The sequence below is a fragment of the Somniosus microcephalus genome, chromosome 2 (assembly GCF_052327205.1).
Source record: "Somniosus microcephalus isolate GS21.2 chromosome 2, FLI_Smic_1.0, whole genome shotgun sequence".
In the NCBI taxonomy this organism is placed as follows: Eukaryota; Metazoa; Chordata; class Chondrichthyes; order Squaliformes; family Somniosidae; genus Somniosus; species Somniosus microcephalus.
In genome coordinates this window covers 372,225,274-372,249,363 of record NC_140988.1, presented here as the reverse complement: position 1 = coordinate 372,249,363, position 24,090 = coordinate 372,225,274, and the positions used below count along the sequence as shown (strand labels likewise).

Below are 24,090 nucleotides of genomic sequence, written 5' to 3'. Positions count from 1 at the left end.
AACTGCAGTGGAGAAGGGTGGGGTTAGAGAATAAGCCAGAATAGAAGCGAGGATGAGGAAAATATTGCACTAGCAGCGTACTGACACAGCAAAGGGCACCAGTTTAGATATATTTCCCTGCAGCAGATTCAATATTGTGGCTCTGAACTCATTGCCTGCTACTTCAATGTTATGCTTGGGTCTGCCTTGAGTGGATGGTAGTGGAGTGCATGATCCATTGTTTTATGCCATTTACTGTTCACTTATCTGCGTTATTGAAATAAAGCCATTTGTTCAATTCAGGGTCCCAGTCTTGGTCTGGCGGGAGCGCATATGGAGTCCACATTTCAGAGAGAGGAGTTGGGTGGCAGCACCTGATACTTGCTGGTAGCCAGTGTACAGATCACGATCGCTGGGTCGTTGCATCGTTTAACCCAAGGTTGTGGGGAGGCGACGCCAAAAGATGCAACAGGATTTAGAACGTCTATTTCGGCAGCACCTCCCAAACCCGCGAGCTCCACCGCCTAGGACGAGGGCAGCAGGCGCATGAGAACACCACCACCCCCAAGTTCCCCTCCGAGTCACACACCATCCTGACTTAGAAGCATGTCGCCGTTCCTTCATCGTCACTGGGTCAATCCGGGAACTCCCTCCCTAACAGCACTGTGGGAGCACCTTCACCACACGGACTGCAGCAGCGCAAGAAGGAGGCTCACCACCACCTTCTCGAGGGCAATTAGGGACGGGCAATAAATGCCAGCCTCGCCCACATCCTAGGAATGAATTCAAACAAAAAAAAAGGGCCTTGGTTTACTGTCTTAATGCAGCACTCCGTGAAATGCTCAAGGCTCAAGTGGGGCTTGAACTCTCTACCATTCTGGCTGGGAGGAGAGAGTGCGACTGACTGAGCCAAGCTGGCACTTAATATTCCCTGGGCAGGCACAGCAGGAACGTTCAAACCCTTTTAGTCTTTGTGGGTTACTTGGGTTCAAACCAAGGCCATGTTCAAATACTAACGGACCTCGGCCTTCTGGTTGAGGATGTATCCGTCGATGGTGGGGAGGAAGTAGCACGGTTACAGAGGAGAGCGCCTCCAGGCCCATATAATTGAAAGAGCAGCAGTAAACAGAGCAAGAAACAGCAAGCGCCAGTAGACATTGAGAATCGGCAGACTAGTAGAATTGGCTCGCAGCCACGTTTGGGCTTCTAATGAACACCCACTGCTGCTTTTTCTGGCCCGTTTGGTTTTATATCTACTGTATGAATGCAAAAAGTAAAACTAAATCATGAGTGCACAAGAAAAGGAATTGTTTCCGTGTAAAACAAAAGATTCTCATTGAACACAACAGCGAAGGGAGGGGGAGAGATCGGTTTTAAGCTCTTTATAAAGACTCCAAAAAAAGGGACACAATCTCTTTTCAGAAGTATCAGAAGTATCCAATATATGAACATGCATGATTGCCATGCAGACCACTCTGCAGAACTTCTCCCCCCTTCCCCAACCCCCTCCCCAACCCTCAGTTATTTTCTTTGTAAAGTTTGCCCATAAAACATCTTAAAAATCAGACCCATATTATCGAAGAGAAAGTTGTTCAAACAAAAACAAACAACCCCCAAAAAGATTAAAAAGGAAAAAAAAAACATGGTTCAGGTGCCATTTACATGGAGCCATGAACAGAAACGACGACTGAAGTCTCGGGTATTGGGTCCTGCGGCCGAACTCAGTGCCGCCCGTCCTGGCTCTCTTCGGTCTGTGGCTGTATTCCGTGCTTTTCGGTCTGTGGCTGTAATTCGTGCTTTTCTATGTATCGTCTGTTTCGGAAAAGGAGGAGGTGGTCAGAGTTTACACGGGAACAACGCGGGGACTTGGGAGAGACCGCTGCAATCGGCAGGGCCAGTCTGAAAGATCAACTAACATTCCTCATCTCTCCGGGGCGCAACAATTCAAACTGTGTATTTATGCGCACGCGATTCCCCTCGCCACTTCCACCTCCCGCGGTCACGGCGGGTAGCCATCTGTGCCCAGGCAACTAACGCCAGCCATTTGCCGTTCCGGTAGCTGGTCAATGGCAAAGGCAACCCGCGCGCGCACCGTATTAAGCGCTCCGGGTATTTCGGGCAGACTCAGCTGTTCGGTCAGTAGCTCGCACCTCGTTAAGGTGCCGTTACCGTGGCGACTGCACCCAGACGGGGCGCGCCAGGACAAGGTGGGAAAAGTCTGGCAACCGGACTGCCAGAAAAGGACAGTGTCGACGCGGATCGCAGATCCTCCACGGGCCAGCAGGACTGCTGTAGTGTAAACCGTAAAGTCCAGTGCAATTACACGTGCTCTCTAATTCAGTTCAATATTATTTGTCATATATGCAGCAGACGTGTGTACTGCACAATGAAATGTTGATTTTTACGAGTCCTCCCAACATTGGAATAAATATGGCATAACAATGATAAAAATATTAATAGAAATACTAATAGAAAGACAGTAATAATAAATAAAACAGTAATAAATAATAATAAATTATACGTTCATGAGTCTTATGGCCTGGGGGTAGAAGCTGTTTCGAAACCTGCTGGTACGAGACCGTATGCTTCGGTATCTCTCACCGGACGGGAGCAGGGCGAAGAGGTTGTGGCTGGAGTGGCTCGCGTCTTTGATGATTCTCAGGGCCTTCCCCTAATGCATAACTTACTGGGGGGGGGGGGGGGGGGGGGGGGGGGGGGGGCTAAGTGTGTCTTGAATAAAATTTGCAAAACCGCGTTTATTACATTATTCGCTGGTGATTTGGGTGGACGATGATTTTTTAAAAAATTTATTCGCTGGCACGGCCGGCATTTATTGCCCATCCCTAATTTCCCGAGAAGGTGGTGTTGTACCGCTGCAGTCCTTGTGGTGAAGGTGTTCCCACAGTGCTGACTGTCACAGCGGTTTGTTACAACTGAGTGGCTTGCTAGGCCATTTCAGAGGGCAGTTAAGGGTCAACTGCATTGCCGGGTTAGTGTTGGAGAAGCGCTGCCCGTTTCACCGGCCACCTGCTGTAGCGGGAAAACCATGTCCAACGCGGGCGGCTGTACTTGATAAAAACGGTACTGACCTCCTTGCATAGGCGTATAGGGAGTCTTTCCTTTCCTGCAGGGACAGGTGTCTGTCAACTGGCGATTTCTCAAACGTCATTTTAGAAACAGGCTTTGAAAGGAGAACAAAATAAGAATACAATCAGGTTTAAAAGAAAGACCATCCTGCCCATCACGGATATACCTCGCTGGCGGATCAGCACTCAGCTCCGGCTACCAGCCCGAGATCCCCTTACGCCAAAATAACGGTCAGTACTGCTCCTTTCTATCCAGCGCTCGCTGCACCGTGTTGCAGGTTAAACTTCATCCAAGTTACAGATTAGTGAGAACCGATAGAACTATTCCCACAGTAACAGAATCGTGGAAGGACACAGATAATATAAATAGGACCAAGGGGCAGTTAGATGCATTTCAGGAGAGGAGGTATTGAGGGATTTGTTGAGATTAGCTGCCCTACACAAACTCCCGTTCACCCATCACCTCTTGACCGACATTGGCTCCGGGTCTGGCTACACCTCGCTTTAAAAAATTCTCATTCTTGGTTTCAAATTCCTCCGTGTCCTCGCTCCTCCCTATCTCTAACTTCCTCCAACCCTACAACTCCCCCGAGATCTCTGCACTCTTCCATCTCTGACCTCTTGCGCATCCCCGATTTTAATCGCTTCACACTGGCGGCCGTGGTTTCAGCTGTCGGGGCCCTAAGCTCTGGAATTCCCCCCTTAAACTTCGCCGCCTCTCTCTCCCCCTTTAAGACGCTCCTTAAAGCCTACCTCTTTGTCCAAGCTTTTGGTCAGCTGCCCTAATATCTCATGTGGATCGGTGACAAATATTTGACACTCAGTTCTACCTCACTACCTCTTCTCTCGACCCCTCCACGGTGTCTAAATTATCAGACTGCTTGTCCGACATACAGTTCTGGATGAGCAAAAATTTTCTCCAATTAAATATTGGGAAGACCGAAGCCATTGTTTTCAGTCCCCGCCACACACTTCGTTCCCTAGCCACCGACTCCATCCCTCTCCCCAACATCTGTCTGAGGCTGAACCACACTGTTCGCAACCTTGGTGTCATTTGACCCTGAAATGAGCTTCCGGCCACATATCCGCAGCATAACAAAGACCGCCTACTTCCACCTCCGTAACATCATCCGTCTCCGCCCTTGCCTCAGCTCATCCGCTGCTGAAACCCTCATCCATGCCTTTGTTACCTCTAGACTTGACTATTCCAACGCACTCCTGGCTGGCCTCCCACATTCCACCCTACGTAAACTTGAGGTCATCCAAAACTCAGCTGCCCGTGTCCTAACTCGCACCAAGTCCCGTTCACCCATCACCCCTGTGCTCGCTGACCTACATTGGCTCCTGGTTAAGCAGTGCCTCGATTTCAAAATTCTCATCCTTGTTTTCAAATCCCTCCATGGCCTCGCCCCTTCCTATCTCTGTAATCTCCTTCAGCCCCACAACCGCCCGAGATATCTGCGCTCCTCTAATTCTGCCCTCGAGGATCCCTGATTATAATCGCTCAACCTTTGGTGGCTGTGCCTTCAGCTGCCTGGGCCCTAAGCTCTGGAATTCCCTGCCTAAACCTCTCCACCCCCCTATCCTCCTTTAAGACGCTCCTTAAAACCTCCCTCTTTGACCAAGCTTTTGGTCACCTGCCCTAATTTTTCCTTACGTGGCTCGGTGTCAAATTTGTCTTAAAATACTCCTGTGCAGCGCCTTGGGACGTTTTACTACGTTAAAGGCGCGATATAAATACAAGTTGTTGTTGTTAGTGTCAGCCTAGATTTTTGTGCTCTAGTCCCTGGAGTGGGACTTGAACCCACAATCTTCTGACCCAGGCAAGGGCGCTACCCTTCTGAGCCACGGCTGACACTGAATCATGCATTCCTCATCGTAATTAAAATGATGTATTTTACAATATACACAAGCCCCCAACACCTACACCACCCACGGTTACTGCAGGCAGCCTTCTAGACCGGGTAATTAATGTTGGCCAGTTGCCGTTCCGGTAGCTGGTCATGACGTCCAAACTGACAGAAAAAGACAGCGAGCAACAGGTCCATTAAAGGCAGATTGAGAGATACGGAGGTATTAACAAACTGCTTGGCCTAGAAATTCACTTGGGCGCGGGCAGCTCGCTCGCGCCCAAAAGTTAGCGCTGGGCGGGGAGGCATTAGCGCACGCCGTATATTCGTCTTCTGCGCCCCAATTCGGAAGCGGGCGCTATACCAGGGTGTGCCCGCCTCCGTTTGGGGCGCTGCAACTGAATATCGGCGCGCTAGTTGCCGCAGCGCCACCCGATGCGGTGCGGCAGGCTGCGGTACTGCAGGCCTCCTCCTTCTCTTAAGGGGGAGGTGCCTGCAACGGCCGGAGCCCCGATCGCGAGTGCCGGCAAAAGAGCCCGGCACAACGGAGAAGTGCCGGGCTCCACGGAAACCAGACGGCAATGCTGCAGGGGGGTGGAGGAGGCCGGGGAAGGAGGTGCGGGCAGGCGGCCGCCAAAAAAGCGGCCGGCCGCACCTTCCGCTTTAAAGCGCCCCACTATGGCAGCAGGACGGCCCCGTTTTCTGGTCGCTGTTTGCGCCCGCTGCGGAGGAGGCGGCCGCAAATAAATATGGGGATCGGCGGGGTTTCGGGGTGTTACGGGCCACCGCGCACACCGATGATGTCATCGGTCCCGGCGCAGCGCTAACGGCTACCGCCGCCAATACCGCTGCACTCAATTTCCGCGCTACCACCCCGCCGGCGCAAAAGATCTCTTTAGGCGCTAAGTGGGCGCAAGGCCCACTGAATTTCTAGGCCCTTGCTTTTGATTTAATCCTCTCCCAAAGCTCATCAATGAAGTATAATGTGGATAAATGCGAGGTTATCCACTTTGGTGGCAAAAACAGGAAGGCAGATTATTATCTGAACGGCAATAGATTGGGAGATGGGGAAGTGCAACGAGACCTAGGTGTCCTTGTGCACCAGTCGCTGAAGGTAAGCATGCAGGTGCAGCAGGCGGTTAAGAAGGCAAATGGTATGTTGGCCTGCGCAGCGAGAGGGTTCGAGTACAGGAGCAAGGATATCTTGCTGCAGTTGTACAGGTCCTTGGTGAGACCACACCTTTGAGTATTGTGTGCAGTTTTGGTCGCCTTATCTGAGGAAGGATGTTCTTGCCATGGAGGGAGTGCAGCGAAGATTCACCAGGCTGATACTTGGGATGGCAGGAATGACGTATGAGAAGAGATTGGGTCGATTGGGCTTATACTCGCTGGAGTTTAGAAGAATGAGAGGGGATCTCATTGAAACTTATAAAATTCTAACAGGACTAGACAGACTAGATGCAGGAAGGCTGTTCCCGATGGCGGGGGAGTCCAGAACCAGGGGTCACAGTCTAAGGATAAGGGGTAAGCCATTTAGGACTGAGATGAGGAGGAATTTCTTCACCCAGAGAGCGGTGAACCTGTGGAATTCTCTACCACAGAAGGCAGTGGAGGCCAATTCATGAAATATATTCAAGAAGGAGTTAGATATATTTCTTAAGGCTAAAGGGATCAAGGGATATGGGGAGAAGGCAGGGACAGGGTACTGAATTTGGATGATCAGCCATGATCTCATTGAATGGCGGAGCAGGCTCGAGGGGCTGAATGGCCTACTCCTGCTCCTATCTTCTATGTTTCTATGTAAAAGATGACGGAATGGGAGAAGGGGGTAACCCCCCCACCCCAATAGAAGAGCCATAGACAGACCCGGGATGGGCCAGGCTGGATAGGCTGAGGAAGAGGAACGCAAGTGCTTTCAGACCCTTACACTGTAGTACGGTTTGCGTCGGACGAGCAGTGCTACGCCCGAAGTTAAGAGTGGCCGGAAGACTCCTTTTTACAGCGCCTTAGTGGACCCAGCAAGCTTACTTGGACATTGCATGAGGCATGGGGTGGCGGGGCGGGCCAGGAGCTGCCGACGTTAATGCAGCTAATATCGAAGCAGACGGACGCCGCACTGGCGCTTACCTTGGTGGCAGGTGCGTCCTTCGGGGCCTTCTTCAGAGAGGTGATCAAATCGCAAGGTGCCAGGTGAGGCTTACTCGGCAAAGACGAGCTGGAGGGACTGACCGACACTTCCTCTGGGGTGAACTGTACCCGTCCCTCCAGCAGGTTTGTGATGGTGGTGTCAACGCACTTTGTGCTTACTGAGGAAAGCGAAAAGCAAAGCAAGGTCAACGGACAGGCTTAGGCCCGCTCAGACGGGCTGCTCACAGCCCACCCAGTGCTCAAAAAAGCCACACAAAAACTACACCACATCAAGGGATGTTTTGTAAAGAATACTTTAAACAAAAAAACCACACACACAATTCCCAGTTTGGTTTACGAAGGCAGAAAAATAAAGAATCTGCATTTCTATAGCGCCTTTCACGACCGCAGGACGTCCCAAAGCACTTCACAGCCCATGAAGTACTTTTGAAATGTAGTCACTGTTGTAATGTAGAAAACGCGGCAGCCAATTTGCGCACAGCAAGGTCCCACAAGCAGCAATGTGATAATGACCAGATAATCTGTTTTAGTGATGTAGGTTGAAGGATAAATATTGGCCAGGACACCGGGGATAACTGCCCTGCTCTTCTTCAATATAGTACCACGAGAGGACAGTTAGGGTTCGGCTTAACATTTCATTCACAAGACAGCACCTCCGACAGTGCCGCGCTCCCTCAGTACTGCCCCTCCGACAGTGCGGCACTCCCTCAGTACTGCCCCTCCGACAGTGCGGCGCTCCCTCAGTACTGCCCCACCGACAGTGCCGCGCTCCCTCAGTACTGCCCCTCCGACAGTGCCGTACTCCCTCAGTACTGCCCCTCCGACAGTGCCGCGCTCCCTCAGTACTGCCCCTCCGACAGTGCGGCGCTGCCTCAGTACTGCCCCTTCGACAGTGCCGCGCTCCCTCAGTACTGCCCCTCCGACAGTGCGGTGCTCCCCCAGTACTACCCCTTCGACAGTGCCGCGCTCCCTCAGTACTGCCCCTTCGACAGTGCGGCGCTCCCTCAGTACCGCGCTCCCTCAGTACTGCCCCACCGACAGTGCGGTGCTCCCTCAGTACCGCCCCTCCGACAGTGCGGCGCTCCCTCAGTACTGCCCCACCGACAGTGCGGTGCTCCCTCAGTACCGCCCCTCCGACAGTGCGGCGCTCCCTCAGTACTGCCCCACCGGCAGTGCGGTGCTCCATCAGTACTGCCCCCCCCCTCAGTACTGCACCTCCGACAGTGCAGCACTCCCTCAGTACTGCACCTCCAACAGTGCCGCACTCCCTCAGTACTGCCGCACTCCCTCAGTACCGCCCCTCCGACAGTGCGGCGCTCCCTCAGTACTGCCCCGACAGTGCAGTGCTCCCCCAGTACTGCCCCTCCGACAGTGCGGCGCTCCCCCAGTACTGCCCCTCCGACAGTGCGGTGCTCCATCAGTACCGCCCCTCCGACAGTGCGGTGCTCCCCCAATACTGCCCCTCCGACAGTGCGGTGCTCCCCCAGTACTGCCCCTCCGACAGTGCGGTGCTCCATCAGTACTGCCCCCCCCAGTACTGCACCTCCGACAGTGCAGCACTCCCTCAGTACTGCACCTTCGACAGTGCCGCACTCCCTCAGTACTGCCACACTCCCTCAGTACTGCCGCCACGAGTGCTGCACTCCCTCAGCACTGCCCCTCCGACAGTGCCACACTCCCTCAGTACTGCCGCCATGACAGTGCTGCACTCCCTCAACACTGCCCCTCCGACAGTGCCGCACTCCCTCAGTACTGCCGCCACGACAGTGCCGCACTCCCTCAGCACTGCCCTGGAGTGACAGCCGAGGTCGTGAAAGGCACTGCATAAATGCAAGTTCTTTCTCTTAATTTTATTTCCTATTTTGCCTTCTACAGTTGCAGGCCATTCGGCCCATCGAATCTGCGTCAGCTCTGTCGAAGAGCAATCCAGTTAGTCCCACTCCCCCGCTATTTCCCCGTATCCCTGCATTTTTTTCTCCAAGTATTTATCCAATTCCCTTTTGAAGGCTACTATTGAATCGGTTTCCACCGCCCTATCAGGCAGTGTGTTCCAAATTCTAACCACTCATTGCGTAAAAACATTTTTCCTCATGTCGCCTCTGGTTCCTTTGCCAATCACCTTAAACCTGTGCCCTCTGGTTATCGCCCCTTCAGCCACTGGAAACAGTTTCTCTTTATTTACTCGATCTAAACCCTTCATGAACGCCTCTATCAAATCCCCTCTTAGCCTTCTCTGCTCCCAAGGAGAACAATCCCAGGTTCTCCACTCTAGCCACTTAACTGTACCTCTCTATCTCTCGTTCCTCTATTAAGATGCTTCTTTAAAACCTACCTCTGACCAGGCGATTGGTCATCTGCTCTAATATCTCATGTAGACGGTGTCAAAGTTTTGTTCTGGAACACTCCTGTGAAGTACCGTGGGACATTTTAACTACGTTAAAGGCGCTATATAAATACACAAGTTGTTGCTGTTGTAATCCCTCATCCCTGGAACCATTCTAGTAAATCACTCTGCACCCTCTCCAAAGCCTTCACGTCCTTCCTGAAGTGTGGTGCCCAGAATTGGACACAATACTCCAGCTGGGGCCAAACTAGTGTTTTATACAGGTTATGAGAACTTCCTGGCTTTTGCACTCTATGCTTCTAGTTATAAAGTCCAGGATCCCATATGCTTTATTAACAGCTTTGTTAACCTGTCCTGCCACCTTCAGTGATTTGTGCACAAACACCCCCAGGTCTCTGTTCTTGCACCCATTTTAGAATTGTACCATTTAGTGTGTATGGTCTCTCTTTGTTCTTCCTACCAAAATATATCAACTCGTACTTTTCTGCGTTAAATTTCATCTGCCACGTGCCCGCCCATTCCACCAGCCTGTCTATGTCTTCCTGAAGTCCATCAATATCCCCCTCACTGTTCACTATACTTCCAAGTTTTGTGTCATCTGCAAATTTTGAAATTGTGCCCTGTACCCCAAGTCCAAGTCATTAATATAGATCAAGAAAAGCAGTGGTCCTAGTACCGGCCCCTGGGGAACACCACTGTGCACAAACACCCCCTGGTGTCTCTGTTCTTGCACCCCCTTTAAATATCGTGTCCGCAGAGGCAGATCTGAGAAGCACTGCAATGGACGCAGGTCCTGTGCGTGTCCTGAGGCAGAAACAGGGAGTCTCTTATTCTGCATCGATTTTTCACAGTCTGCACATATAGCCAGATTTAAATGTTACAGCGCCCTCCAATGGCAGAAATCGGGCAATGAACGATACGGGCATTTTCCATTGGTTTATCCACCTTTTAAATCAAACGCTTGCGAGGTCGACTTCAAGGAGAATTGTCGTCACTTTTGGAAGGGAGCGTTTCCAGGTTCAAACATTATTGCACATCAAGCCAGGACAAGAGCACAATACATGAAAGAAAGACTTGCATTTATATAGCGCCGTTCACAACCTCAGGACACCCCAAAGCACTTTGCAGCCAATGAAGCATTGTTGTAATTTAGGCAGCAGCCAATTTGCGCACAGCAAGCTCCCAAACAGCAATGTGATAATGATCTGATAATTTTTTTTTTTTTTAATGTTCGTTGAAGGATAAATATTGGCCGAGAACCCCCCTGGCTCCTCTTCGAAATCGTGCCACGGGATCTCTCGCGTCCACCCGAGAGGGCAGACGGGGCCTCGGTTTAACGTCTCATCCAAAAGACGGCACCTCTGACAGTGCAGCACTCCCTCAGCACTGCACTGGGAGTGTCAGCCTAGCTTTAAGTACTCAAGTCCCTGGAGTGGGACTTGAACCCACAACCTTCAGACTGCCGAGGCGAGGGTGCTGCCCACTGAGCCACGGTTGGCACTAGAAACTTTACTGAGATAGCAATGACAATTTAATAAAAGAAAGCACATTACTGTCAAAGAGTCAAGCTCCACTGATGTCTGTGGGAGCTGGAGGGTGGGCACTGCTCACTGTACTTAATAAAGCATAAAACCTAGAGGTGTCACGTTTGTAGTGAAATACTTATTAGTTGCGGCATTACCGTTAGCCTCAGTGCCCTAAGGCTGGGAAGGAGCAAACAAGCAAAATGATCTATTCCCGATCGTTGAAAGGTGCTATACACGTGCAAGTTCTTTTATGTCCTCAACACGTCCCAAATAGATTCTCAGACAATGACTTGCTTGAAGTGTGGTCACTCGCAACAGCCGATGTGCACACAGTAAGAAGTAAATGATAAAGAAAAAGCAAAGAAAGGCTTGCATTTATACAGCACCTTTCACGACCACCGGACGACTCAAAGCGCTTTACAGCCAATGAAGTGCAGGAAACTTTGGTTTATCCGGAGGTTGTATGTCCGGAATACTCGATCCAACGGCAAAAATCAGGAGCCGTTTTCTATAAGTTTTTTTTTAGTTCTTGTTCTTTTTTTCCCCCCAGTCAGGCACTGCAAGGTCTGTAGCTATAGCAACAGCTTCAGCTAGAGACGCTTGCAGTTGCAGCCGACTCTTTAGAAGCTGTTGCTAAGCAACAGTGTTTGTTGTCAGATACGGAGATGAAAACCTCCGTATGCTTCAAAATTAACTTTGAATGTCCGGCAGTTTTGATAGATCGGCAACACGCCGGTCCCGGATATCACAAAGTTTCCTGTACTTTTGAAGTGGTGTCACTGTTGTAATTCAGGGTCTCAGCAGCTGATGGGTGCAGGCACGGCAATTAAGTGATGGAATACACTCCACTTGCTTGGATGAGTGCAGCTCCAACAACACTCAAGAAGCTCGACACCATCCAGGACAAAGCAGCCCGCTTGGTTGGCACCCCATCCACCACCAGCGTACCGTGGCTGCAGTGTGTACCATCTACAAGATACACTGCAACAACTCACCAAGGCTTCTTTGGCAGCAGATCCCAAACCCGCCCTCCACCTAGAAGGACAAGGGCAGCAGGCGCATGGGAACACCACCACCTCCAAGTTCCCCTCCAAGTCACACACCATCCTGACTTGGAGATATATCGCCGTTCCTTCATCGTCGCTGGGTCAAAATCCTGGAACTCCCTCCCTAACAGCACTGTGGAAGTACCTTCACCACACAGACTGCAGCGGTTCAAGGAGGTGGCTCACCACTACCTTAGAGGGCAACTAGGGATGGGCAATAAATGCTGGTCTTGCCAGCGACGCCCACATCCCAGGAACGAATGAAAAAAAAACTAGTTTCTTTTATTCATTCATTCTGGTGTGCTGCTGGTGGAGGGAGTGAATGCTTAAGGTGGCGGAGGGAGTGAATGCTTAAGGTGGCGGATGGGGTGCCAATCAAGCAGGCTGCTTTGCTCTGGTGTCGAGCTTCGATTGTTGTGGGCAGTGCTGGCAAGGCCATCCCGAATTGCCCTCGAGAAGGTGATGAGCCACCTCAGAGTCAGAGTTATACAGCACAGAAAAAGGCCCTTCAGCCCATCGTGTCCGCGCCGGCCATCAGGCCCTGTCTATTCTAATCCCATTTTCCAGCACTTGGTCCGTAGCCTTGTATGCAATGGCGTTTCAAGTGCTCATCTAAATGCTTCTTGAATGTTGTGAGGGTTCCTGCCTCTACCACCCTTTCAGGCAGTGAGTTCCAGATTCCAACCACCCTCTGGGTGAAAAAGTTTTTCCTCAAATCCCCTCTAAACCTCCTGCCCCTTACCTTGAAACTATGCCCCCTTGTTATTGACCCCTCTACTAAGGGGAAAAGTTCCTTTCTATCTACGCTATCTATGCCCCTCACAATTTTGTACACCTCAATCAGGTCCCCCCCCTCAGCCTTCTCTGCTCCAAGGAAAACAACCCCAGCCTGTCCAGTCTTTCTTCATAGCTGAAGCGCTCCAGCCCAGGTAACATCCTGGTGAATCTCCTCTGCACCCTCTCCAATGCAATCACATCCTTCCGATAGTGTGGCGACCAGAACTGCACACAGTATTCCAGCTGTGGCCTAACTAGCGTTTTGTACAGTTCCATCATACCCTCCCTGCTCTTATATCCTATGCCTCAGCTAATGAAGGCAAGTATCCTGATATACCTATCAATTCATTCCATGAAAAGCGACGAGTTAAGATAGTAACTATAGGTTTTTATTGGCTAAATAACAGAGCCCACCCTCGTGGGTGATCGGTTCCAACAAGGAAGAATACTAGCCAAGCGGTCACCTTTATACCTGGGCAAGCAGGCGGAGCCATGGGCGGAGTCAGCTGAGGTATGCCTAGGTATAACAGTGTGCGTGGCAAAAGTGATAACAGTGCAAACAGTGTAACAATAGTGAACGGTTGTGAACGATAAGTGGTTTACCACATATCCCATATGCCTTCTTAACCAACTTATCTACCTGTCCTGCTGCCTTCAGGGATCTATGTACATGCACACCAAGGTCCCTCTGATCCTCTGTCCTTCCTAGGGTCCTACCATTCATTGTGTATTCCCTTGCCTTGTTAGTCCTCCCAAAATGCATCACCGCACACTTTTCAGGGTTAAATTCCATTTGCCACTGTTCTGCCCATCTGACCAACCCGTCTATATCATCCTGTAGCCTGAGGCTTCCCTCCTCGCTATTTACCACTCCACCAATTTTCGTGTCATCTGCGAACTTACTGATCATACCTCCTACATTCATATCTAAATCATTCATGTATACTGCAAACAGCAAAGGACCCAGCGCTGATCCCTGCGGTACACCACTGGACACAGGCTTCCAGTCACAAAAACAACCTTCAACCATCACCCTCTGCCTCCTGCCACTAAGTCAATTTTGGATCCAATGTGCCAAATTGCCCTGGATCCCATGGGCTCTTACCTTCTAGACCAGTCTCCCATACGGGACTTTGTCAAAAGTCTTACTGAAGTCCATGTAGACTACATCAACTGCACTACCCTCGTCCACACACCTAATCACCCCCTTGAAAAATTCAATCCTTGAGCCGCTGCAGTCCGTGTGGTGAAGGTACTCCCACAGTGCTGTTAGGGAGGGAGTTCCAGGATTTTGACCCAGCGACGATGAAGGATCAGCGATATACTTCTAAGTCAGAATGGTGTGTGACTTGGAGGGGAACTTGTCCTTCTAGGTGGTGGAGGTTGCGGATTTGGGAGGTGCTGTTGAAGAAACCTTGGCGAGTTGCTGCAGTGCACCTGCACACTGTATCGGATGTGGAGCGCTTTGGGACATCCTGAGGTCGTGAAAGGCGCTTTACAAATGCAAGTCTTAAATGGTCATGGAAATGGCTGCCTCTGCTGATGTGAGGAGGGGGAAAAAATAATAGGGGATAAGTAGAAAAGAAATTGGGGCATGAAATAAAAATGGTGTCCTACCTAAGTCCATCTTAATGACACTGAGTGGGATGTGAGGCAGCACCTCTTTGACCTGCTTTGCCATTCCTGCGATCCGAACGTCCTCTGCAGATAGACTGGTAATGCCAAGGCCTGGGAGGAAGGTCCGAGCCCGAGCTCCAGTAGGATGACTGTTAGCTGTTGAAACAAAGATCAAAGCTTCCAACTTCATTCCACTGCGCTCAGCAACAATACGACTAACCTTCCATGATTTTCTATTAAAAAAAAATCAGTGGAAAAAATATATTTGCATCGAGTTAACTGCTACTTTTAACAGAAAAATACCCCAAGGAGCTTCACAGAGGCAAAAGGGGAAATGGCCGTCAAGCTGAGGAAGGGCAACCAAATAATTGGTGGAAGGGATGGGTTTGAAGGTTGGAGAGGGGGCTCCAGAGAGTGGGATCTAGGCAGCCAAAGGCACTGTTGCCAAGGGTGAGACATGGGTTGGGAGAGAACGCAGCCACGGTCAAACGAATGGAGAATTCAGTGGGGGCTGTAGGTCACAAGGATGAGAATTTTAAATTGGAGGTGTTGGGAGCCAATGTAGGCCAGGGAGGAGTGGTGCGATGGACGAGTGTGCCTTCGCGCAGGGTAGGATACGGGCAGCGGAGTTTTGGATGAGCTGAAGTTTATGGAGAGTGGAGGATAGGAGACCAGCCCAGCCAAGAGAGAGTGATGGGGCAAAAGTGAGCCTGGAGGTGACAAAGGCACAATTCAGGGTCTCGGCAGCTGATGGACGCAGGCAGGCAGCCTTTGTGACGACAGGATATCGTACCAGAAACTCAGCGCAGGGGCGAAGAGGATGGTGAAATTGCGGACATTCTGAGACAGTGGCCGGGGAGGGGATTGGAGTCAGTATGGAGTTTGTGGTGGAGGGCCGAAGATGATGGCTTGGGTCTTCTCAATGTTCAGCTACAGAAACTTAAGACTCATCCAAGACTGGATGTAAATCAAGCAGTCTGACAGCACAGAGGGCGCGGAGAGGTAGATTTTGCATTTGACTGAATGGTGGAACAGGCTCAAGGGGCTGAATGGCCTAAGCCTGTTCCTATACCCTTCGATTAAATTGCCTCTCCTGTATTTTGAGCCATCAGGGATGAATTATTGGTCATTTTCCTTTCAAATGAAGGTCATTTTTCTGTGGCGGGAATTTAAAGTTGCAGTTACTGGCCAAAACGATGAACTGTTTTTTGTAAAGGGACAGCGTACTCTGATTAGTAGTCTGGCAGGAACAGTACGGAGCAGGTTAAACTATAATCAACAGCATTTAGATATTCGATAAGACACTGGGGAAGGTGCAAAGAGTCACAAGGATGATAGCAGAACTGAGAGATTATACTTATTAGGAGGCCGAACAGGTTGGGGCTCTTTTTTCTGGAGGGGAGGGATGATGGGTGACCCAATAGAGGTCTTTGAGATTATGAAGGGGAGATGTAGAGAAGATGTTGCCACTTGCGGGAGACCAAAACTAGGGGCCATCAATATAAGATAGTCACTAATAAATCCAATCGGGAATTCAGGAGAAACTTCTTTATCCAGTGGTGAGAATGTGGAACTTGCTACCACAGGGAGTGGTTGGGACAAACAGCAGAGATGCACTTAAAAGGAATAGAAGGAAATGCTGATGTGGTTAGATGAAGAATGGTGGGAGGAGGCTCGTGTGGAGCATAAACACTGGCATGGACGAGTTGGGCCGGAGCCGTTTTGGTGTTGTAGGCTCGATGTAATTCGATGTATTTATGTACCTTATTTTGAGTGATGCGAGGTACGTCTGGATAATGTCAAAAGGTTTACATCTCAAGCCTTGAATGACTGACTTTGCAATCTAGTTATAACTTGCCTTCTGTTTGTTATTTACAAGGGGGTGCCCCCCCCCCCCCCGCCCTGGCATGAAACAGTCACGGAGTACATGCAAATTCACATGAGCAGCCAGTGCGCAACCCTGACCTGAGCTGGCCGCTTGTGGTGCAATGTGCTTCATTCTTTTGAGGTATTCCACTTTATCGGACTTGGTATGCTGAGTCGACACAACACCGAGTTCCATAGCTAAATGCTGTCGAAAGAAAAACCATCATCAGACTTGGAGACATATAGGTGACGACGAACTGAGTGCTGCTTACAGAACTCGTATTAACTGCTGTCGAATTCACTCTGCTCCCAGGAAACGCAGCTGAAGAGGAAATGCAGGCAATAACAAAACACTCGTGCCAACAACAATTTGCATTTATAGAATCATAGAATATAGAATGATACAGGACAGGAGGCCATTCAGCCTGTCGTGCCTGTGCCGGCTCTTTGAAAGAGCTATCCAATTAGTCGCACTCCCCCCCCACCCTGCTCTTCCCCCAATAGCCCTGCAAATTTTTTCAAGTATTTATCCAATTCCCTATCGAAAGAATCTGCTTCCTTTCAGGCAGTGCATTCCAAATCATAACTCGCTGCGTAAATTTTTTTCCCCTCATGTCGCCTCTGGTTCTTTTGCCAATCACCTTAAATCTGTCTCCTCTGGTTACCGACCCTACCGTCATTGGAAACAGTTTCTCCTTATCTACTCCATTTTTGAATACATTTATCAAATCTTCTTTTAACCTCTGCTCTAAAGATAACAACCCCAGCTTCTCAAAGTCCCTCATCCCTGGTACCATTCCACTAGAATCTCTTCTGCACCCTCTCTAAGGTCTTGACATCCTTCCTAAAGTGTGGTGCCCAGAATTGAACACAATACTTTAGCTGATGCCTAACCAGTGTTTGGTAAAGGTTTAGAAACATAGACATAGAAGATAGGAGCAGGAGTAGGCCATTCGGCCCTCGAGCCTGCTCCGCCATTCAATGAGATCATGGCAGATCATCCAAATTCAGCACCCTGTCCCTGCCTTCTCCCCATATCCCTTGATCCCTTTAGCCTCAAGAAATATATCTAACTCCTTCTTGAATATATTTAATGAATTGGCCTCAACTGCCTCTGTGGTAGGGAATTCCACAGGTTCCCCACTCTCTGGGTGAAGAAATTCCTCCTCATCTCAGTCCTAAATGGCTTACCCCTTATCCTTAGACTGTGACCCCTAGTTCTGGACTCCCCCGCCATCGGGAACATCCTTCCTGCATCTAGTCTGTCTAGTCCTGTTAGAATGTTATAAGTTTCAATGAGATCCCCTCTCATTCTTCTAAACTCTAGCGAATATAAGCCTAATCGACCCATGGGGGGTGAACCAGATGCCAATGAAAGTCAGCGAGACAGGTGGATCTGCCTGGATGGCTTACTGGTAAAACCACCAAGTATCAGCATTAAGGTGCTAGGTTCAATCTGCAGTCTCTGAGGAACGAGCTAACCTCAGCCATAAGAACACAAGAACTAGGAGCACGAGCAGGCCATTCCACCTTTCGAGCCTGCTCTGCCATTCAATAAGATTGTGGCTGATCTTCTACCTCAACTCTACCTTCCAGCACTATCCCCATATCCCTTAATATCCAAAAATCACTGCCTTGAATATACTCAATGACTGAGCCTCCACAGCCCTCTGGGGTAGAGAATTCCAAAGATTCACCACCCTCTGAGTGAAGAAATATCTCATCTCAGTCCTGAATGGCCAACCCCTTATTCTGAGTCTCTGACTCCTATAGAATTATAGAAATTTACGGCACAGAAGGAGGTCATTCAGCCCGTTGTGTCTGCACCAGTTGAATAAGAGCTCTCCGGCCTAATCTCACTTCCCAGCTCTTGGTCCGTAGCCCTGTAGGTTTCGGCACTTCAAGTGCATATCCAAGTACTTTTTAAATGCGATGAGGGTTTCCGCCTCTACCACCCTTCCAGGCAGTGAGTTCCAGGCCCCCACCACCCTCTGGGTGAAAAAAGTTCTCCTCAACTCCCCTTTAATCCTTCTACCAATTACTTTAAAGCTATGCCCCCAGTTATGACCTCTCTACTAAGGGAACTAGGTGCTTCCTATCCACTCTATCTAGGCCCCTCATAATTTTATACACCTCAATTAAGTCTCCCCTCGGCCTCCTCTGTTCGAAAGAAAACAATCCCAGCACGGTGGCATAGTGGTTAGCACTGTTGCCTCACAGCGCCAGGGACCCGGGTTCAAATCCGGCCTCGGGTGACTGTCTGTGTGGAGTTTGCACATTCTCCCCGTGTTTGCGTGGGTTTCCTCCGGGTGCTCCGGTTTCCTCCCACAGTCCAAAAATGTGCGGGTTAGGTTGATTGGCCATGATAAAAAATAAAAGAAATTGACCCTTAGTGTTAGGGGGGATTAAATACGTGGGGTTACGCGGATAGGGCTTGGGTGGGATGGCTGTCGGTGTAAGGACCGGGTGCTAGGGTTTGGATGATCAGCCATGATCTTGTTGAATGGCGGAGCAGGCTCGAAGGGCCGAATGGCCTACTCCTGCTCCTATCTTCTATGTTTCTATCCAATCTTTCCTCGTAGCTAAAATGTTCCAGTCCTGGCAATGTCCTCATAAATCTCCTCTGCACCCTCTCTAGTGCAATCACAACCTTTCTGCAATGTGGTGACCAGAACTGCACGCAGTACTCTAGCTGCGGCCTATACAGTGTTTTATACAGCTCTAGCATAACCTTCCTGCTCTTATATTCTATGCCTCGGCTAATAAAGGAAAGATCCCGTATGCCTTCTTAACCACCTTATCTACCTGCCCTGCAACCTTCAGGGATCTGTGGACATGCACTCCAAAGGTCCCTCTGTTCCTCTACATTTCTCAGTATCCTATCATTTATAGTGCATTCCCTTGTCTTGTTAGCCCTCCCCAAATGCATTACCTCACACTGCTCCAGATTGAATTCCATTTGCCACTTTTCAGCCCACCTGACCAGTCCATTGATATTTTCCCTAATTCTAGACTCCCCAGCCAGGGGAAGCATCCTCCCAGCATCTACCTCATGAAGCCCTGTAAGAATTTTAAACGCTTCCATGAGATCACCTCCCATTCTTCTAAATTCTAGGGAATATTGGTCTAGTCTACTCAATCTCTCCTCATGTGTTGAGCGAGAACAGGATCGCACTTGCGTGCTCGTGAAGCCAAACAAACTAACAGCGCTCGAACAAGACAACTGGAAATTCAGGGAAGGTACCAGGGAGTAGCCAACTGCTAGCAAGAATTAGATGCCTTAAGAGAAGGTGGTGAGAAAATTGCCAGCAAGTGATAGACAGGGCAGCTCTGGTCGTATGTATAATCTGCGCACCAACACAAACATGTCAGTCTTCAAGTCAACTGCTCCCGCAACCAGCTCATCTGCCCACAAAGCCGTTTTCTCAATCACCTTGGGCAACCAGTCTGTAAGATTATAAAGATGTTTTCACATTGATTTTTTAATATGGAATACAAAGTATTAACACAGAAACAGGCTGTGCAGCCCAGCATATCCATGCCAGTGTTTATGCTCCACACAAGCCTCCTCTAGCCCTACATCTAATGCCATCAATATATACCTAGAAGGAGAGATTGAGTAGTCTAGGCCTATATTCTCTAGAGTTTAGAAGAATGACAGGTGATCTCATTGAAACATGCTAAATTCTTACAGGGTAGACACAGGGAGGATGTTTCCCCTGGCTGGAGAGTCTAGAACCAGGGGTCACAGTCTCAGAATAAGGGATCGGCCACTTAGGACTGAGATGAGGAGAAATTTCTTCACTCAAGAGGGTGGTGAATCTTTGGAAGGCTGTGGAGGCTCAGTCATTGAGTATATTCAAGACAGAGATCGATAGAGTTTTGGATATTAAGGGAATCAAGGGATTATGGGGATAGTGCAGGAAAGTGGAGTTGAGGTAGAAGATCAGCCATGATCTTATTGATTGGCGGAGCAGGCTCGATGGGCCGAAAGGCCTACTCCTGCTCCTATATCTGATGTTCTTACCTTCTCTATGTCTACCCTATCAAATCCTTTCTTAATCTTAAGGACCTCTATCAGGTCACCCCTCAGTCTTCTCCTTTCTAGAGAAAAGAGCCCCAGCCTGTTCAATCTTTTCTGACAAATATAAACTCTCAATTCTGGTATCATACTGGTAAATCTTTTTTGCACCTTCTCCAGTGCCTCTATGTCCGTTTTAAAATGTGGAGACCAGAATTGTTCACAGTGCGGTCTAACGAGGGATCTATACATGTTTAACATAACTTCGGTTTTCAATTCTATTCCTCCAGAAATGAACCCGTGCTTTGTTTGCTTTTTTATGGCCTTATTAATCTGTGTCGCTACTATTAGTGATAGTGAATAAAGACAGAACAGTTAATTATGGTTAAACCACGAGTAAGTCAGAATTGGTTTATACGGTATACCTTTTTATCTTATCTTTTAGGAACATATGAAATAAGAGCAGTAGACGACCATACGGCCCCTCGAGCCTGCTCCGCCATTCAATAAGATCGTGGCTGATCATCGACCTCAACTCCACTTTCCCACCCGATCCCCATATCCCTTGATTCCCCTAGAGTCCAAAAATCTATCGATCTCAGTCTTGAATATACTCAAAGACTCAGCATTCACAGCCCTCTGGGGCAGAGAATTCCAAAGATTCACAACCCTGAGTGAAGAAATTTCTCCTCATCTTAGTCCCAAATGGCCAACCCCTTATCCTAGTTCTAGACACTCCAGCCAGGGGGAAACAACCTCTCAGCATCTACCCTGTCAATCCCCTTCAGAATCTTGTATGTTTCAATGAGATCACCTCTCATTCTTCTAAACTCCAGAGAGTATAGGCCCATTCTACACAATCTCTCCTCATAGGACAGCCCTCTCATCCCAGGAATCAATCTAGTGAACCTTCGTTGCACCGCCTCTAAGGCAAGTGTATCCATCCTTAGATAAGGAGACCAAAACTGTGCACCGTACTCCAGGTGTGGTCTCACCAAGGCCCTGTACAATTGTATGATAGCAAAATACTGCAGATGCTGGAAATCCAAAATAACAACAGAAAATGCTGGAAAAACTCAGCAGGCCAGGCAACATCCGTGGAGACAAATTAGAGTCGACGTTTCGGGTTGAAACCCTTCTTCAAGGATTTCGACCCGAAACGTCGACTCTAATTTCTCTCCACGGATGTTGCCTGGCCTGCTGAGTTTTTCCAGCATTTTCTGTTGTTATTCCTGTACAATTGTAGCAAGACTTCCTTACTCTTATACTCCAACCCCCTTGCAATAAAGGCCAACATGCCATTTGCCTTCCTTATTGCTTGCTGTACCTGCATGCTAGCTTTCTGTGTTTCTTGCACAAGGACACCCAAATCTGTCTGAACACCAACATTTGAAAGTTTTTCGCCATTTAAAAAATATTCTGTTTTTCTATTCTTCCTACCAAAGTGAATCTCACATTTCCCTACATTATACTCCATCTGCCACCTTACTGCCCACTCACTCAGTCTATCTATATCCCTTTGCAGACTCTGTGTTCTCCTCACAGCTTACTGTCCCACCGAGCTTTGTGTCATCAGCAAACTTGGATACATTACACTCGGTCCCTTCATCTAGGTCATTAATATAGATTGTAAATAGCTGAGGCCCCAACACTGATCCTTGCGGCACCCCACTAGTTACAGCCTGCCAACCTGAAAAAGATCCGTTTATCCCTACTCTCTGTTTTCTGTCCATTAACCAATCCTCTATCAATGCTACTATATTACCCCCAACCCCATGAGCCCTAATCTTGTGTAATAACCTTTTATGTGGCACCTTATCGAATGCCTTTTGGAAATCCAAATATACGACATCCACTGGTTCCCCTTTATCTACCCTGCTAGTTACACCCTCAAAAAACTCTAATAAATTTGTCAAACACGATTTCCCTTTTCATAAAACCATGTTGACTCTGCCCAATCATACTATGATTTTCTAAGTGCCCTGTTACCACTTCCTTAACAATGGATTCCAGCATTTTCCCAACGACTGATGTCAGGCTAACTGGCCTGTAGTCCCCTGTTTTTTCTCTCCCTCCTTTCTTGAATAGCGGTGTTACATTTGCGACCTTCCAATCCGCTGGGACCATTCTAGAATCTAGGGAATTTTGGAAGATCAAAACCAATGCATCCACTATCTCTTCAGCCACCTCTTTTAGAACGCTAGAATGTAGGCCGTCAGATCCAGGGGATTTGTCGGCTTTTAGTCCCATTAGTTTCTCTAGTACTTTTTCTCTACTTATATTAATTATGTTAAGTTCCTCACCCTCATTACACCCTTGGTTCCCCACCATTTTTGATATGCTTTTTGTGTCTTCTACTGTGAAGACAGATACAAAATATTTGTTTAATGTTTCTGCCATTTCCTTATTCCCCATAATAATTTCTCCTGTCTCAGCCTCTAAGGGACCAACTTTTACTTTTGCTACTCTCTCCCTTTTTACATACTTGTAGAAGCTCTTACAATCTGCTTTTATATTTCTTGCTAGTTTTCTCATTCTATTTTCTCCCTTTTTATCATTTTTTTTGGTCAACCTTTGTTGGTTTCTGAAACTCTCCCAATCCTCAGGCTTACTATTATTCTTTGCAACATTATGAGCATCTTCTTTCAATCTAATGCTATCCTTAACTTCTTTAGTTAGCCATGGTTGGATCACTTTTCCCGTGGAGTTTTTGTTTCTCAATGGAATGTATTTTTGTTGAGAATAATTAAATATTTCTTTAAATGCTAGCCACTACTTATCTACCGCCATACCTTTTAATCTATTTTTCCAATCTGCCTTAGCCAACTCGCCCCTCATACCTATGTAATTGGCTTTAATCTTCATATAGACTGAACAAATCAAATTGGCAAAGATAGTCTGGAGGACGAGTTCATGGAATGCAGTCGGGACAGTTTTCTAGAACAATATGTCATGGAACCAACCAGGGAACAGGCTATTTTAGATCTTGTATTGTGTAATGAGACAGGGTTAAAGGTTAAGACTCTAGTTTCAGACTTAGGTAAGTCACTCTCAAGATTAAGTTGAAATTCTATCATATTGGCCCAGTAATTCCGGGCCCAACGCGCGAGTACGGACGGGGTACTCTCGCGTGTGCCCGGGGGAATTGCCGGTTTTCAGCATGCACAGCGCATGCGCTGAAAACCGGCATTTCCTGTCCTCTGACCCAAGGGGTTAAGAGGCAGAGCGCGCGCGACTGCACAGGCAGCGCGTGCGCAGTGAAATTCCTTTTTTTTTCAGCGTTGCGCGCGTGTAAAGGCCTCAGGGCTTTACGCGTGGAAAAACCAGGCGTAAGTATTTAGTTTTTCAGGTAAGTGGGCTTTTAGTACAATGTAGAAATTTTTTTTCCACAGGTTTGTTATTTTTAAAGAATTTACAGTAAGGTAAGTTCAGTTTTAGACCCTATTTTTTAAAAATTTATTTTTTTCAAAAAATTGATTAATTGTTTAAAACATTTTTAAAAACTTATTTATAGCTAATATAATCAGTGGGATGTTTTTTAAAATTTTATTTAAAGTTATAGTAGTGTTTTGGCAGCCCATACTTGGAGTTTGACAGCTCTTACTGTCAAACTCATGAATGCGTTTCCCCTCCCCCGATTGGCTGCACAGTGCTCACCTGATCCCAGCCGGCACATCACACTAACTACGCCGCTGGATCAGGTAAGCACAGCGCGCCGACAGCTGAACCGGGCCTGTGACAGGAAACGCAAGCAGGCCCAGGCTTCAGATGTCGGCGCGCAGGGTGAGTGCAGATCGGGGGCTTGCACGCTGTGGTAAACCACTTTTGTC

The 24,090-nt window shown here is 48.5% G+C and overlaps 1 protein-coding gene across 3 annotated transcripts in view; it reads right to left on the bottom strand.

Moving 5' to 3' along the window:
- Window positions 1-1,346: 1,346 nt before the first annotated feature.
- aup1 (AUP1 lipid droplet regulating VLDL assembly factor) overlaps window positions 1,347-24,090 on the bottom strand; it is a 51,865-nt gene continuing 29,121 nt past the window's right edge. For all 3 annotated transcript variants that reach the window (XM_085975780.1, XM_085975794.1, XM_085975788.1), the window contains 5 exons: window positions 16,339-16,444; window positions 14,374-14,529; window positions 7,043-7,221; window positions 3,069-3,160; window positions 1,347-1,791 (listed from right to left, as the gene is read on the bottom strand). In XM_085975780.1, the coding sequence (XP_085831906.1) occupies window positions 1,701-1,791; window positions 3,069-3,160; window positions 7,043-7,221; window positions 14,374-14,529; window positions 16,339-16,444 (624 nt within the window). In that variant the 3' untranslated portion in view covers window positions 1,347-1,700. The remainder of the gene's footprint in view (window positions 1,792-3,068; window positions 3,161-7,042; window positions 7,222-14,373; window positions 14,530-16,338; window positions 16,445-24,090) is intronic.